This window comes from Tetrao urogallus, assembly GCF_951394365.1.
Source record: "Tetrao urogallus genome assembly, chromosome: 10".
Classification (NCBI taxonomy): domain Eukaryota; kingdom Metazoa; phylum Chordata; class Aves; order Galliformes; family Phasianidae; genus Tetrao; species Tetrao urogallus.
The window spans coordinates 11,200,223-11,217,870 of NC_136823.1; the positions used below are offsets into that span (position 1 = coordinate 11,200,223).

Consider the following 17,648-nt stretch of genomic DNA (forward strand, 5'->3'; position numbering starts at 1 on the left):
CTTACCTCAACACTCAGCAGCAAACCTCTGTTATTGGAATTTTGTCCCTTCTTGCTATTCCAGTACCCTTGGTTTGGATAGAAACTGCCTGTTCCATCAGAAGGGGTATCTCTTTGCGCTGGTGCCCTACCCAGGCATTTAGTCACGTTCTGAAAAGCTTATGCTCATTTGTTTCTTTTAAATTTAACCATATTACAACACATGAGAATGTATGGGAAAGCAGTGGTAGTTAAAGCCTTTTGCAGGTAATGCTTGTTTGATTGCTCATACTAATAAACTGTGGATCATTGAAGAAGTGCAGTTTTGAATAGATTAACTACTGGGATTAGTGCATTTGACTTCTCATCATTGACTTCACTCCTGTGAAGGGGTGCTGCTTGCAGGGCTGAGTCCTCATTTGGGAGAAAAGCATGAGGATGAAAATTCAGTGATTTAACAATTGTTGAATTTCTCCCATAAATGCATACTTACTTGAATCCTCAGCTGTTGTAATGCCATGGATTTAATTGATTTGTGCTAGCTGAGTATCATCCCAAGGCATGTAAACTCTAGGCGATACTCTTTAAATTACTTACAGAATAGCTAATATTGATATAAGATAATGTGGTAGAAATTAAATGAGGGTTGCCATTGTGCATTGTTCTTCCCTTCCCCCTGAGACAGCCGTTGGAAGGTCTACCATGCTGCCAGGCTGTGATTCTGGAACCGTGTCTGGTGTCCTACAGCATCTGCTGCATTTCTGTCAGCCTCGTTTTTGTGTGCACGTCGAGATTCACACAAACAAAAAGCAGATCGGTACCGACTAAGCCCAAGAGCATCCACAAATCTTCCCAGCTTGGCTGCTGGAAGGGGAGAGTGAATCAAATCTGCAGCCAGCTGTAGGTGGGAAGCAGCAGGCAGATGGCATGCGGCTATGTGAGGGTGGCGGGTAAAAGCCATGTGCTCCTGGGCATGCTCATTCATTTCAGCAGTTACTGGATTTCCTGTTGTGGTTCTTTGTTGCCCAGCCCAGAGGAGTGCCTTTGGCTGCAGGACGTGGGTCTGAGTGCAGCTGGTGCTTGAGTGCTAGTGTGGAGAAATGATGATGCTGTGCCAGAGTGCAGCAGTAGCACCCAGGGTTGGGGTGTGGGGTAGGTGGGCTGCACACAGGTAGGAAAGCAATCTGTATGTAGAGCCATGGGTGTTGGTCAGCTAAAATGTTAAAAGCTCCCTCTTTTTTTTTTTGCTTTAGATCATGTGGCATTTGCATTTTATTTCACTGCTGCAGTGTAGTTCCCTTACTCTTGAAACTGATCTAGGCAAATTTTCTGCAGTGTTTTCCATTGAATGAAAGAGGTGAGAAACAATCTGATTTGACATTGTTACTACCTTCAGTGCCTTGATGTTCTGCAAAACTAAGCTCACACAGAAGAAATTTAGAAAACTCTATGCATGCTAATGTTATAACGTGCCTGACTTGTCTTCCTGGACCCTTTTTTTTTTTTCCTTTAAAATATTTTTTTTGCTTTTTCTTTTTTTATTTCCAAACAGGAAGAGAAAATCCACTCCGGAGAGACTTTTCTTCACGTAAGTGTTATTTATGCTTGTTTATAAAATTACAAAAGGCTTACAAAGATGATTAAAACGTTCCAATTCTGAACATTTGCCATCTGTTCATAGAACCAACTGTAGAGCATGTAAAGATAGGCTGTAGTTGTGCTGCAATAATGCTCAGCAACTGTTACCTTAAATCTATCTGTGCTGTTCTTCTGTGCATATCTGCAGAATTTGGAAACTCTGCAGACATTTAAGTAGCATGGCTGTGAAGCTGGTGTGTAAATCCTGAAGGGGCAATATCACAGTGGTAGTGGAGATCGATGGGTGAGAACTCATTTTAGCACCTCGGAGTCCCCGACCCCCAAACCCCATGACAAGAATCGGCTTCTCCACCTTGGATTCTACAAAATCCAAGTTGTGTCTGTAGAGCCGTTTGTTTGCGTGCACGTGTACCAGCGTGTGCATGTCTCTGTGTGAGGAAGAGAGAGTGTGTATGTGTATTTGGCCTCAAATAGCACATATAAGTATTTCAGGCCTTTTCTACAACCTGTGGTGATACCCATAAAGACTAAAATGCCACTGTTGATTGGTGAATACTGTTGCAAATGTTTTGTGAAAGCATTTGGCTCCAGACTGGACCCTGGGTCTGGAAGAACCCAGTACAGTATTCTTCATGGGGCAAAGAAAGCTGCATGTCATAAAAACTAAACAGTTTTCTCCACGCCATGTAGCGATTTGGTTTCCTTGCAGATGTCTGATTTGAAAACTCTGAGTAGCCTAGTAAGCTCTGCTCTGGTATTTCTTCCTAGTAAATAAATCTGATTAAACGTTTTAAGGGGCTGCATAGATGAAGAGTCTCATTGCTTAATGCAAAATTAGCTTAGCAAGGAAAATGACTGCATTGTTCCCAATGCAGGGCCCGCTTTGCATAACCCCAAAGCATGTACTGTGTCAAGTGGCATGGCAAGCCCACGAGCGCTCACATCAGGCTGATTTCCCATAAATGAACATTTTTTTGGAAAAATAACATATATCTCTGAATTGCAGCACTCCATTTATGCTTGCATAGCAACTGCTGGTTAATATGTAGCAAAACGCGGTGTGGTAACAAATGTTTTTTTGCTATTGTTGAGCTGGAATGTTAGTTCAGCTTCTAGATAAAAGTGGCTTGCGCAAGGCGCCCTGATAGCCCATGGTTTCTGTGGCTTGTATGGTAGTTCCGTAGGCAACCGTGGTCTGCTGTTCCCTCCCTTGCTTCCCTTCATTTTCCATGTCAGAGAGGTGGGGTTGGGTGAAGGCAGAGCCGGCGGCCCTTTGAACCCAACAAAGCACAAGTGTGCGGCCCGCTGCCAGTCAAGCATCTGCAGCAAGCACTCTTTGTTCCAGTTGTGTTTGAAGGAGAAAAGTTGTAAGGCGCTTTAATTAATAGCTTTCAACAGTAAGTGTTCTTTGGCTGGTTTTATGGATATCATAGGGCCACCTTCCTGGAAAAAATAAAGTCCATAGTAAGAGGAAGGAACCCCCAGAAAGAACTAAGGAATCATCCTTTCTTGTAGCTTGAATCCTAACCCAGACTAGTTCAGGGGGCTGTGTGTTTGTCAAGGTACATGATCATTTTTTAAAGGCAACGGAGAAGAAAAAATTCCAGAAGGCTTTTTATTATTATCATTAAGATTAGTATTTCATTGTAGTGTAGGAAATTAAAATGTGTACGTGTTTTCCAGAGTTTTTCCAGGGAAAAAAATAAAGAAAGGGAAAACAAAACAAAACAAAAAAAACCCCGAACTAACAAAAACCACCGTTAAAAAAAGAAGCTCCCAACCAGAGAACCCAAACAGATGAACCCTACAGAAGTGGCTGTATGGTGCCTGGAAACTGCAGAATGAGTGTGCAGCCCCATGCAGCACAAGTCTGAAGAGTTTTCTCCATACATGGCAATATAATAAATAATCAGGAGCCTCCTAAGTCCAATACATATGCTCCAAAATGAATGAGCAATGAAAGGTTTGTGGTCCATAGGCCATTTGTGGTGCAACCTTCCATCACCTGCTGTGGCTTTTCAACAGCTAACGGCAAGCTTTAAGCATCAGAGCCTCTCTCTTCTGGTTCTGTGCATGAAATATTACGACTTTGACTCAATAACTCTACTTGTGCCTGTCTGTGCATCGGCTCCCTTTAGCTTCTTCAACTGTGTGGGCTTCTGAAAGAGTTAAACCCCAGGGATGGGCCTAGCGAGGCTGTTGCAAGATGGTGGCCCTGATGGGCAGCCACGCTCCTCCAAGCCCAGTCAGATGGGGCCAACTCCTGAGGTGCCAAATGCACCATGGGGGGTCAGCCCTCAAATCAGTCGCTATGACAGAAGGGACTTTTTGTGCCAATAACCAGCCTTGTGTAGTGGTAATGATAAGAGAGGGACCATCTTATTGTAGTCACTTTGCGACAAATACTACCACAATTCATTACTTTCCATCAGTGCCTCATCCTATGGAGGAATCACCACTGCCCATCTACATTGAGGAGGGGACAGAAGTCCCGATTGGTGAGTGCAGTTGGGATGGGATCTTTTTAAGGGGGGGTATAATGGTACTTGGGGTTTATATTCCTCACGTTTGTGTATACCCATTTGTCTTTGAAAAATTCTAAGGCTTGTTGCAAATGTTTTGTTTTTATTTTCTCAATGCAAGTGTATTTTAGAGCTCCTGAGAATTGATAAATACGACAAAGTGTTGGTTCCCATCCAGTCATAAGACAAAGCATGTGATTTATGCAGCAACTTCCATGCAGATGTCTTAACACAACATTGAGGATGGTCACAAATATCGGAAGAGGTAGTGCCCACATCAGCCTTTGACCTCAGCATTGAGATATTCAGAACATTTCAGAATATTCTGCCAGTTGGCTCAGCTGTTTCTGTCTTGCTCACACTGTCCTACCTGCAGACCAACACTGCACATCCTGCTGAAAAACCAGGAGAAGAGTTAGGGAGGTTTGCCATTACCTGTGCTGCACATCAGAGTGCTGCACACCCCCACGTCTGAGCTCTGGTGCAGATGTATCATCACTACATGTATACCTAGGTTCAGTTTTGTTCTCATTTAATTGTGTGGTGTTAGTGGATATTTTGTTTATTTCTTTGTTATTTGTTGGTTGTTTTTTTTTTTGTTTTTTTTGTTTGTTTAAAAAAAAAAAAAAAAGCAGTCTTTCATATAATCCATTAAGAAAGATACTAAAAGATCAGTAAGTTGGTCTGTGGTGATCTCTTTGGACTATAGAAGGCTGAGACTACATCATTTCCCAGAGCCACTTATTCTTGGATGCATTCAGTAAGTGTGCCTTGGCACACCTGTAGAATCTGTTCTGTTGAGCAGTTGTGTCTCTTCAAATAACTTTTTCTTACTGTACATCCTGAATGTTTCCATCCCTACACTTAAGCAATTGCTCCTTGTCCTGCTGTCTTTTGAGCTAGATTAATTATGTGCCTCTACACATAGTACTTTGAAGGTATTTATAGGTGGATCACAGCCCAGGAGTCTTCTTATTTATAGACCGTATTAATTTATCTCTCTTACTCTCTCCTTAGATCATTCTTTGTTGTCCTTTTTGTGTTTTCTTCACTTTTTCTATCTCCTTGATAATCTGTGGAGGCTGAACAGTTCAGACTGTATATCCAACGCAGTTGTTCTGACATGGCAGCATGCTTTAGATTTCTGTATCACTCCTTCATATCTACAGATCCAAAAATAGCCTGGCTTTGCCCCTTCTTCTGCATCATTCAGAAGCACCACATATAGAAACTGAATTACATGGCTAATCTTACCTGCAGTCACCTTTAGGTCTTTCTTGGGTTCACAGCAATGTGACTGCTCTCCTGAGATGTAGGGCTTTTTATTAGCAGCAAAGCCCCATCCCATTTCATGCCACTTGGTTATTTTACCTCAGATTGATTTAAGACAGTATTCCTACGTATTGATATTAATGCTCTGGGATTTTTTCATTTTAAAAAGAAGTTGTTTCTGTTCTATGATCTATAGAGCAAAGAAATACTAACAATTTTGTAATTTACTACCTATCACATCTGTCTTCTGCAGATTACCCTGGGATCCTTTTCCATTTCCATCATTCCTGTTTGCATACTTTCCCCTAGTTTTTCTTCTAGTTATAAAAATTCATCAAGTAAAAATGGACAGGTCTCTCTCCTTTCCTTCATGTTGTATGTTTTCTTCTTGTTAAACAGCTGAGATGTTGTTGCTGTGTTCCTTCTGTGTACGCTATGATGTGGCCTTTCCACATCACAATTAACTTTTTTCTCACCTCCTCTGGGATTGCAGTCAGCTGAACAACACCTGTCCCCTCTGGCAGAACCATCTGGTAGAACCCCTATGGTTGAACCATAAAGCTAAGTCCTGGACCTCGATATTGTCAGCTTGTCTGCCCCGCTGCACTGAGGAAATGTTGATTGCTGAGGTGTTGGTGTCTGCACAAGGAAAAAACAGTAAGGTTGATGAATGACAAAACCAACCAACCAAAAAAAAAAAAAAAAAAAAACAACCCCCCCCCAAAAAAAAAAATCCTGAAAAACATTCCTGAAGGTGGAAAGCTGTTAAGAAGATGTTTATTCAGTGCTTCCATGAGGGAAATTTGTTGGTTCAGGATCTGTGATGCGGCAGTAGGCTGTGAAGTGCCCAGATTGGGGTGGGAGGTGCATCATTTCTATTTTAAATACGTATCTGGACTGTCAGCAGCTCAAGTTGTAGTTGAGGGAGAACGATTGGAAAAAATAAATGATGCAGAAATGAGAGGAAGCCACAAGCTCTGGGTTTGGAGTTTGAACACCTGGCATGGGTCCGAGCTTTTGTAATAATTGCATGCAGTATAAACTAGGAAGCTAGTCAAGCTAGGAAGTCAGCTGCAGAAGTCTGCTCTGGCTTTGGGCCTCAGTTGTGGTCCTGCTTTCCGTTCAGATTGCTGGAATGATCCAGGTTCAGGGTATCTATTCACACCTGTGTAGATCAGAATAGGACCTAAAAGAAGCCAGAAAAGGGCAGGCTGCAGAAAAAGAACACACAGTGCAGTTGTTCAAACTAGTTAGCACAATTGTCACTTACTTTTAAAGCATTTGTTTGGAGAACTTAGATCATTTCCTCATCTAAAACACATTTTGGATAGTATACAACATGCTATGCTGTCCCAAGCCTGACCAGTAGTTGTAGAGTGCTTTGTAACTTCTGTATTTACGAAAAAAATGGAGAAATCAGTCATTTCCGAGTCTAAATTTAACAACCCTAATTATTTCAAGCAATTTAAAAAGGAACATAAATCTCACTTGTTTATTACAGCTGCTTCATGAAAACAGCAGCCAAAAATAATAACTTATAATGAAAATCCAGCTAACGCTTCATGAAATAACCAACAAAATATCTGCTATATGGGATCTGGCCAAAGGCAGCATTTCATTCTCTGGAAGGAGGATGTTTGCATTGAGGAGAAGGTGGTTATTACCTTAATGCTTTTTTTATCTCCTTGTGTGAAATGGAGGTATCAGCATCTCAGCATAGATGAATAAGTCTTCAAACTGGAAGAAGGTCTGAGCTCTGCACACTTTCTGCATACTTTTAGTTTCTCAAGTACATTCCTAGAGGAAGGTAGGTAAGCTAGGTGCAAACAAACACCCCGCTAAAAGATAAGGAGTTCAGAAGATTTTAGGTGAAGGAATAGGCAGAGCAGACTGTTGTTCATCCTGGCTGGTTAATAGTGGGAAATGGTTTCAAACTAGAAGAGGAGAGGTTTATAAGGAGTTGCTATAAGGAAGGTTTTTACAGTACGGCCACTGAGGCACTGGCACAAGCTGCCCAGAGAGGTGGTGGTGCCCCATCCCTGCAGACAGCCAAGGTCAGGCTGGATGGGCTCTGAGCACCTGATGGAGCTGAGGGTGCCCCTGTTCATTGCAGGGGGGTTGGACCAGATGGCATTTAAGAGTTCCTTCCAACTCAAACGATTCTATGGTTCTTAGGTTCTATGGTTGATAAAGGGAAAAAAAAAAAAAAAACAAAAACCCAAAACCACCACCACCACCACCAAAAAAAAAAAAAAAAGAAAAAAAAGAAAAAAAAAAAAAAAGGAAAGAAAATATTTGTACTGGCAGTTGCTGTATTTGAGCCACACAGAACATCACTGAGGGAGTAATTGCCTCCTCAGGGATCAGGGAGCAATAGCACTGTAGGTTGAGATGTTTGTTTATGTTACTCCTTCCAAGTCACATTTTGAGATCTTAGTGTTGTTTAATACTGCCTGTCAAATTAGCTGCAAAGGCACACAAAATCAGAATGTAATTCTCCACTGATTTACTCCAGCAGAGCTTTGTTGATTCCAGCGGCATTGCTATTGCTTTATCACAGTTCAGATAGAGTCAGAGCCAGTTCCCCTTGTTCAGGGATCAGTCCTGCTGGCCTTGAACCCTGAGGCATGTCTGCAATAGATCTGAGTCCCTGTGCAGGCAGAATCCCAGCTTCTGATCTTACTGATCTACTTTTGCTAATGAATAGTACTGCCTGAGCAGACTTATTTAAAATGTATACGAGTATTACATAGAACTTGTTGTGTAGGATATTTTCCCCCATTAAATCATCTCACTGTGATGGAAAACTCCATTAGCACTCTGAAACCATATTCTTCTGGTGGTTCTCAGAGGTCTTGGTGTAGCCCAAGCTCATTTGGGTGATCTTGATTAGGGAAGAAGAAATTTCTTGTAATCGCACGCACTTTCTTGTGCTGCTGCCCAAGTCCCTGCTTTTAAGCATCTCTGATGTCTCATTAGTGGTAAAATCTTTCCTGCATTTCAGACTCACTGAAAGATGCTTTGTTATTTTCGTGTTATCCCTTGATAAGACAGTTTTGTGTTGTTTTTTTTTTTAAGCAGTCAGCTTAGGAGGTGCAACTTTCTCAGGCAGGGAGAGCGTTCAGCACCTTGAAGACAGCTGGCAGTGTCTCCAGGAGGTTGCCTTCCCTCGTTAAGGGAGAGAACCATTGCTGTCATACACACTTTCGGGTTTGCTCTTTCACGGGGTGCCGGCACGTGGAAAGCTTGATTTTTTTGCCAGGTACCAAGTGCCTTCTGCAAGGTATTGAGTGCCCTCCTGTTCTTTGCAGCCAAAAAAGAATTGATTGCTCTTGGCATCGGGCAAATCTGGACTCAGAAGACCGCAGGTAGTATTCACCAGTTATTTATGTGCTTTTGCATGCCAGAGTTTGTCTGATTTGATTTCCCTAGAATACAAGAGACTTCAGGCATTAATGATGCTTGCCACTAAAACCATTATTTTATATTTTGAAAACAATGATACAATAATAAGCATGACGATTATTTCATTGCCACAGGGAAATTAGGTTGTTTTTTTTTTTTAATCAACTGCAGTCCAAGTAACTATTAGCTCTTCAGATTCATTGCGAGTGTGTGAGTTATACACCCTGACTGAGCAACATATTGCAATTTATTGTGGCACAGTGGGTCGCAGGACACATTGTGGAAAGCAGTAACTGGCATGCATTGTTCATTTGGGTGTTTTTGTTTGGTTTTCTTCAAGGAATGTGCTTTTAGCCTGACCATAACATGAATATTTTCTGATGTGCTGTCAGTAGGGACTGTTGCTTGTTTTGCACTTGACCTGGAGCTCACTCATTTGTCACTCACAGCACACACCCTCTATATCTGCTTCTTTCTGATGACTTGTGTTGCATACATGCAGTGTCAGAATGTGAAGGCTGAGCTTTCCACTCAGTGTTTTCACTTTTCACTTTGTGTCAATCCTCTTCTTTCTTTAAATTCTAGTCTTCTTTCTTACCCCAATAGGAAAATTCAGACTCCAGGTTATTAGGAAAAAATTGTTCACCTTGGAGGAGTGAAATACTGGGACAGGTTGCTCAGGGACTGTACAGGCTGCACTCTTGGAGATTTCAGAGCCTGACTGAACAAGGCCAGCTGTTGGCCCTGCTTTGCTAAGAGCCTGCTCTGCACGTCCTCCGGAAGTCCCTACATCCTAATTATTTTATGGCTCTGTTTAGTACCCAGTTCCTGTTCTGATTCAGCCATGCTGATGCACGTGTCATTATCTCCTACTGAAGGTCAGTGAAGTCACAGAGGTTTTACTCATGGGTGATCAAAGCCAAACCTCCAATGAGGGCAGTAGGTGAAATTCAGGTATCTCCGTGATTAGTTCAAGCAGCCTTGAAGAGAGTTCTGGGGTATCTGGGATTTAGTGGTCACCAAGAGCCCTCGCTCTGCCAGTACGTGCTGCTCTCCTCATGCAGCCAGGGCCACGTGAGGGACTTAACGCCGCACAAAGCATCTGCTTCTCAGCTCAGCGCCTTCCCAGCCCTGCAGCTGTCTGCCAAAGAGCTTGTGGTGTGCAGAGAGCTGTTGGCGAGCTCCGAATGACAGCAGGTTTCCACGTGTCAATCCATATGCAAGCAGAAGGTGCCCTTTCTCAGAAGAGTGCTGTGCTCCCTAGCAGCAATGAACTAGATCTTACCTGCAATATGTGAGAGACCTGCAGTTGCTTAAAAAAAGAAAAAAAGAAAAGAAAAAGGAATATGGGAATAGTTTTGTAGAGTTGCTCTTCCCATACAGCCTACCTGGATAATGTGATTTATTTATTTTTTATTTTTTATCAGCAACATTCTCTCTCTATTATGCATCCTCCTTAGCTGATGTAGTGGGTTGCTCTTTTCAGTGTGCACAAGGGCCTTGTGCCACACAGAGGCATCCAGCAGCATAACAAACCACACTTGATAAGTAGAACTGAGAACCCTTCTCCATTTCTCCCACAGTACACAGACAATGGATTGCAATTCCTACAACAGTATTTGCATAAAGAATGTGACTGAGTCACCTGGCTTTCTGCTCCTCTTAAACTTACCTAGCACAAAACTTACCTAGCACAAAAATCCAGAAAAGTGAACTGGAGGATGTCTTCCTGCTTTCTACTGTCAGTTTACATACGGAGAGTTTATATGGCTCTCTCAGCTGTTTGCCATGCACACATCATTTATGGTGGAACTGCAAACACTTTCCCACCTGTCTATTTATAGCTCTTTTGCACATGAAAGAAAGTCATGAAAAACAGTTGTTGTCGGGATGAAAACAGCTTTGGATACTACAGGTTAATGTGCCACGTTTGTTGTAAGCATCTTTGCTGATGTGAAATTGCACTAAGAAAGCATTCATCCTCAGTGGTTCAGCTTTATGAACTGTGTCTGAGCTGGTAAACAGGAGTAGGGTAGGTTTACAGTAGTCAAGTTGGGACTATAAAAGCAACATGCAATGAAAGCCATCAGCTGGCTCTGAAAAGATAAGAGCTGGAGAAAACTGCTCAGGTGTTTGTATATTGTTGTGCTCTGTTTGGGGATGCTTACCTGCAAAAGCCAGCAGAAAAGCAAGCACCTGTAGCCCACAGGAGTGACACTGGTTGCGCTGCAGTATTGTGGCGCATTGAGTCAGCTTTGTTCATAGGAAATTCCCTGCAGGGGCAGCAGTGCCAGTGTGAGTTCAGTAGGGCTGTTGTCCCAGAGCTGTGTGGGATCAGGGCGTTGTTTGTGCTTGGTGTGGGCTCGGCACTTTGCAACCCGTGGTATGCAGAAGTGGTTTATAAGTTCTTTTCCCTGGAGAAGTGGAATATTTGTTCGGGTGCTGTCTGCTTTTCATTTCTCTTGACATAAAATTGAACGCAGCTCTCTGAACTGATGTTAAAGATTGTCCATGGCTAAATAGAACTGAAAGTACACACCTATTGGAAATCAGCCTGAAGCTCATGGTGTTTTGAAGCATGCTGGTTTAGCGGTCAATACAGAAGTACTTACTTCAAAGAATAGATGAGGAGTGATCAAAAAGGTGCGGATTTTGATCAGATCGTGTCCTCCAAGAGGCCTGTAGGAAACTGGCCCTGCTTCTGACGTGCCCTACGTGCAGGGGCTGCAGCTGGAAGCTGTGCCAAGGCTGGGCTGGGTTTGCACAAACTGTGCCAGTGTCCAGCCTTGCAGGCAAGCACCTGGCACCAGCTGCACAAAGCAAGCAAACAGCACAGTGTCTGCACAGCTTTACTTTTTCCTTTCTTTTCTTTTTTTCTTTCTTTTTGTGCTTGTTAATAGACCTGTTTTTCAAAATTGAGTTCTCCCTCTGAGCTCGTTCATCAGTGCTGTCACTTCTCCTTTTAGTGTATACTCAGCAGAAATCCCCTGCTCTCTATTTTGCCCCACCATATCAGTAGCTTCAGATTCATTTCCGCTGCAAAACTTCATGTGTTTCAAGTTTCTGTTCCATTTATTTTTCTGGAGGGGAAGCAAACAACAACAGTATATTAAACCTCAGGGTGATTAGGAAGTGTCATACGGCCGAAGCCCTCGCATGGTGTGCTCAGCTCGGGCACTGCAGCCCCTCGATTATGGCAGTAAGGGCTGCTACCCCACCTCAGCCCACACAGACATCTCCTGCTGGGATATAGGCTGTGAGAAGAGAGGACTGTGGGACCTGCTTAAGCAGCTGCCACAGGTGGGCTCAGAGATCTATCCTCAGCTGTTATTGAATTAAGATGAATGGATAGAAACAATGAGAACACAACCTGGTCTTTGAAGTGTCCTGTGCAGATACGGCACAGGATCTGTGAGCAGATCAAAGCCTTTAGTGGCTATGGGAAAGTGGGCTCATTTTTCCAAAAATGTGTTCTTTTACACGTACCCTTTTCCTCCCTATTTAGGTAGCATACTGAAAAAGTGCAACATTCTTCAGTTAAGAAAAATCTGACCGCCAGCACTTTTACTGGTCAATAAATTAAGGCTAAATTTAGAAGTAGTTGGGAAAAAAATTAAAAAACACCAAATCAAAATTAAAAAAAAAAAAAAAGGTGAGAATGGAACGGTTTATTCCCCAGAATAGTGAAATAATAAATTCATACATTGAATTGTTCATTTTCTTCACTGAATGGGTACTTTATTGTTTCTCCTCCATGCATCGGGGCACTGCTCTGCTGTTGAGGCACGGAGATGGCTCTCAGACATTAATATGCATTGTAAGTGCCTTGCAGATGTGTCACATACAATCAATACATCATTAATCACATAGAAAAAATTCAGTAGGCACAGCACACAACACTGACTATTCAAGTTCATAAGCTTTGTGTGCTTTCAGATTTTTTCTTTTTTTGTAGCAGGATGAGAGACATATCTTCGTAGTTTTTTGTGTGGTTTATAAGTGGCGATAGAACTTGTTTAATTAACACCAAGACTTACTTGAGAATTGCAGTCTTCCAAGCAACAGAGCTTTTGAATCAAGAATAAGGCACAGAAATGCTTGTTGCTTTAGCTGAAAGTTGAGTAACTGCAGGATGCAGGCTGAAAGGATGAAGATGCACAGAGCTTAGTGAGTGGTCTTTACAGTGCCCATCCTGCCTGCAAAGCCATCACCTTGGATACGCTTGGATACACTCCTGTGTTTTGTTAAGATCCTTCTCTTAAAGATTAAGGATTTGAGAGGTGGTATCACGCAGAGAATTAATGTTTTTTCCCTTTGACAACGGGAGAGCTGGTACAGCAGAGAGCTCAGAGGGAGGCAGCAGGGAGCTGGTGCAGCTTTCCATCCTCCTGACAGCCAGGAGCCTGCTTGCTGGTGCATCAGGGGGCATTAAATTAGGTCAGCAGTTGGCTTCAAGTGAACAAAACCAAGCGATCGCTGGATATTTTCCCACACGTAATTACCAGTGCAGGGTGCCAGGGGTGAGCGCTTTCCATTCGTTCTCCCTCCTTCTGCCAAACCTCACATTCATAGACTCCTCCATATTTCTCTTTGTGATTTGGGCTTTCTTCTTTGAGGGGTGGACAGAACAGGAGGAAAGCAGCTCTCCGGTGTAGGATGCTTGGGTTTTGGGCTACAGGAGAGCTGCAGCTTCTGGTTTCCATCTTTCTGAGGCTGGGCAGCATCACCTCTGCCTCAGTTCCAGTCTGTAGGGACTGGATTGTGTTCCCACTGGAACCCATTGGGGTTTGATCTCAGTGGGTCTGCATTCCCCTTCTTTCCTCCCCACACAACAGGAAGGGAGATTTTAGTTTTCTCCCATTGAGTACATCCCCTGGGCTGGTTGTAACTGTTTTATTATTCCATATAATATACATATATATATACAGCATATAATCCATATAATATACATATATATATACACAGCAAAATGAGCATCTGGAGCATTACATGATGAATTTTCTGCTGCTGAAATCTCAGTAAAGATTCCAAATTTTACAACAGCTCTGAGCTGCAAATAAGTACCTATTTGAAGTATTTGAAGAACCTGAATAGAAGCATCGCAGAGAAAAAGAGTATGTGGGAAAAAAGATATCCCTTGTCCAAATCACTACTGATGAAAAAGAAATTGCATTAAGCCTTGGGCTTTCCTTTCAGAATAGACTTCAGCTTTATGAAGGAGTACGTTTTCCTCCTGGACCATTTTCAGTAGAAGATTTTCCAGTTCAACCTTAGAAAACCAAAAAATGTGTGGTAGTGATAGGAAAAGGAAAGATGAATAAATGAAAAGGGAGATGGCGAAAGCTGGAGGGAAAACTGAGAAAGAGGAAAGATGAATTGATAGATGATTAAATAAATATGCTTACCCAGGGAAAAGCAACCAGGAAGAGAGGAGTCCATTAAAGACAAAGAGATTGAGAGGGAGCTGAGGCACTGCCAGTGTGTGCGCTAAAGTAAGGATTTCATTTTTCAGAAAGCACAGATATTTTGTTCGATGAAGGAACTTAGATATGAGTTAAGGACAATAAATGAAGTCAGGTGCTTTTTAGGTACCAGTGTGGCTTCCAGGGCTGCCAAGCATGCAGGCTTTTTCTTTTGCAGATCAGGAAGACTTGCACTAAGGCCATAAGTTTGATCAAGGGGCTGTTTATTTTAATCACGTATTGATTGACTCAACCGCACTGCTGCTTGAGGGGGGGGAAAGCTGTCAGCATCAAAATTTACAGCTTTCCAAGTTCCAAGTAATCCTAGGAAATGAGCCAAACATCATAAATGCGGTTTTATTCGGACCTGATCCTACTACTGTTGAATTCAATACCAGCTTTTCCCTGTCTCTCAGCAAGAGTTTGAAGATGCTTATTCAAAGAGCAACTCCTCTGATCCAGCGATCAGGGCAGCTGGTTCTGAAGTAATCGTGAGTATAAATATGAAGCTCAAAGAAAAATACCAACAGATACAGGAAAATTCTGTTTTTAAGGGAGCATTATGTTGATTTCCAAGATATGAAAGAAAAAATTCGTAGAAAAATTCAAGAAATGATGATGTCCAAAGAGGTAATGAGTTTAAGTAGGGTTAGAAAAATTAATTATAATGTGATAAATAGATGTTTTTCAAAAACCACTGAGATAGAAAAGAAAGAGAGAGCATTGAGAAGCTCAAGGTGCACAGTCTGCACAGGCTAAACTTGGTGGAGGAAGGTCCTTGAAAGCAAAAGCAGTGCATCGCGCTGCAAAAATAGTCCCAAAATCATTCGTACAGACATGCAGTCATTCCTCAGGCAGAATTCCCATTAAGGTCAGAGCTACTCTGAGTATATACTTTGCTTTTAGTTTTCTAATGGAAGAAAGAGCTATAAAACAAATATTCAGTTATGATTCTAGTCACAAATTGAGTATACCCAATCCCTATGTAAAGTTTATATGCAGTGAGCGAAAGAGAAGTAGCTCCTTTGCTGTGGTTTATGATCTTCACATACAAGACAAGACATGCACTTTTAGCACACACAAATATTTACAAATGCCTATCTGTGTGTACAGGCAGACTTTGATTTCTGTGTATTCATCGGAGCTTGGAAAACCACTTGTTTGAAGACTTGATTTGTAAGGATTATTGAGTGAGGTAAGCTCCGTGATGAGTTTGTCCTTGGGGCTCCTCCTGGGAGGTGTTACCCTACGTCGGTCTCCTGTCTCTGGCTGTAAGAAGCTTGGAGGGGATCATTACTGTAATCCCAGAGCAGAAATTGAACAGTGTATTTTCAGATGTGTGATCTGGGGGTTGTCTATCCAAAAAAGTCGGTGGTTCAGCAGTAATGTGAGTTGGGTCATTCTGACAACCAGCAGGTCGTGGTGGCCTTCCTCCATGTGCATTGCTAACCATGAGGCCCCTGCCCAGCCTCCCCCTTCCACTACCCCTCATTTTTTTGCATGTTACGAAGGATTACGTTTCAATGCCAGTGTTTTGTAAAGGGTATGGGTTATCTGAGGCACAGGCTGTACGTGCAAAGACATGATAGCTGTATCATGGCAGATGACCCAGCTCAAGTTAGCTATGAAAGCTCTCTCCTTATGGATAATCTCATAGTATTTTCCAGGGACTGCCATGGAGGTCAGCAGGAGAGCTGGGGTTGTCACAGGGGTATTTCCCATGAGGAAATCCTTGACCCAGGCACACAGGGCAGATGTGTGATTCTCCCGGGGAGCCCCTGAGGTGCTCCTGGCTGTGAAGGGCACAGACATTTGAGATGTGCAAAGACGCCATGCTTGCTCCCTTGTTCTGTTTTTCCACATTTTACCAGCATCAATTTGTTAATCAATAACTTTACCCTCAGTTAATTAGGATTTGTATCAGTGTAGTGAGAGCAGACTCCGGGCCTGGCTCCGCTTGCTGTTGGGTCAGGCTCTGGCTGTTGGGCTGCCCTCAGCCCAGCAGCACACTGCAACGGGCAGGCCTGACTGCTGCTCTTTATTTATCACTATTAAGTTCATCAGATGCAGACAGAGCTTCCCGGGGCCATCCAAAGCTTCCTGGAGGGGGTACTCTCCCAGGCAGCCGTGTCTCTTGGAGGCAGACGCGTGTCTCCAGCAGGCAGACATGTGCCTCCAACTTGGATCGCTCCTTTTGGACTGTGTGGTTGTAAGAGCATTTTCTTACAAAATATTTCCTTGGGGGATCAGATGGACTTAGATCTCGGATACCATCCCCACTAAGTGATACAGTAAAAATAACCTATTATTCTCTGGTTCTGACCTGGGCGGTGACAACATATTGTTTCAGCATCTCTGTCAGACTGTTTCCCTTAAGAGCCATTTTAACCTCACCCAGTGGGACATAGCTAAAGGAAATGAAACTCCAACCCCATTAAGGAAAAAGACAATGCCTTTCACTAAACAAACTTTATTTTCTTGGCTTTTCTTCGCCAAGGAGAATCGCCCCTACCCCCCACCCTTGCAGCCTTTGTAGGCAGTTCCTGTAATTGGGAATGGCTGGGTGGACACCAATGGTTGGCAGCAGAGGGGGATAAATCCGACATCCCTTGAACGTGACATGGACTGGGACTGCAGTCCCAGGTGGCTGCTTATTGTCAATTCCTATGGTACTGGTCGGCGGTACGTGCCTGCCAGCCACAGCTGCCGGCCCTTGAAACACAATTGGGTTTTAGCAAGACTAGATAAGAGGTACACAGCAAAGCTGGGCCGTTGCTAATTTTGTGCAGGCGTTAGATCACTACTGTACTGTGACCCACTAGCCAGAGCTCGTGACTTGCAACAAAACTGTGGTGGTCTTTTGGCATCAGGTGAAACAGCCATCCCAGAAGCAAACGTGGGTTTGAGGATTTGCCGTTTGCATGCTAAGAGAGGGATCACTTCTGTCTTCACCCTCTAGCTAAGGCTGATACAAAATTTACACTCAGTAATTACGTTTGTGAGCATATCCATTAATCTGGGGTGTTTTAAGACAAATTACAAATATCTTCTTAAAATGCAGTCCCATGCAGTTACAAAGCAGGCATCTGAGAAAGCATCTTTTCACACGTGGTGTGCAGGTAATTATGATGAACCACAGGGCGATCAGCTTGTTCCAGGGAGAGTTAGGGTTACAGATTGAGAAATGCTGCACTTTCTGTGTAACACCGAGTAGCATTTGGGTCAAAGTCAATCTGCAGTGAGGAGGATTAGAGCTGGCAAAAAGTAAGTAAAGAACTCTCTATTGCAGGATAAAAATTGATCGCAAAAAATTGCAGCCCAAGCACAGTTTTTCGTCTTAGAGGAGGCTAATATCTGCATTTCCCCTTGTTTTCTGACATGCAGGTTCTCAATGTGCCCAGTGCCCTGTT

The 17,648-nt window shown here is 42.9% G+C and overlaps 1 protein-coding gene across 4 annotated transcripts in view; it reads left to right on the forward strand.

The window, feature by feature from the left end:
* Window positions 1-17,648, forward strand: part of SLC6A6 (solute carrier family 6 member 6) — a gene marked incomplete at both ends in the record, with an annotated part of 79,056 nt that overhangs the window by 32,545 nt on the left and 28,863 nt on the right. Inside the window, 3 exons of one of the 4 annotated variants that reach the window (XM_079540186.1) lie at window positions 1,531-1,566; window positions 4,010-4,075; window positions 8,683-8,739. In XM_079540186.1, the coding sequence (XP_079396312.1) occupies window positions 1,531-1,566; window positions 4,010-4,075; window positions 8,683-8,739 (159 nt within the window). Of the gene's footprint in view, window positions 1-1,530; window positions 1,567-3,936; window positions 4,080-8,641; window positions 8,740-17,648 lie in introns of those variants that run through there. The other 3 variants (XM_079540184.1, XM_079540185.1, XM_079540187.1) reach the window with 3 other exon arrangements.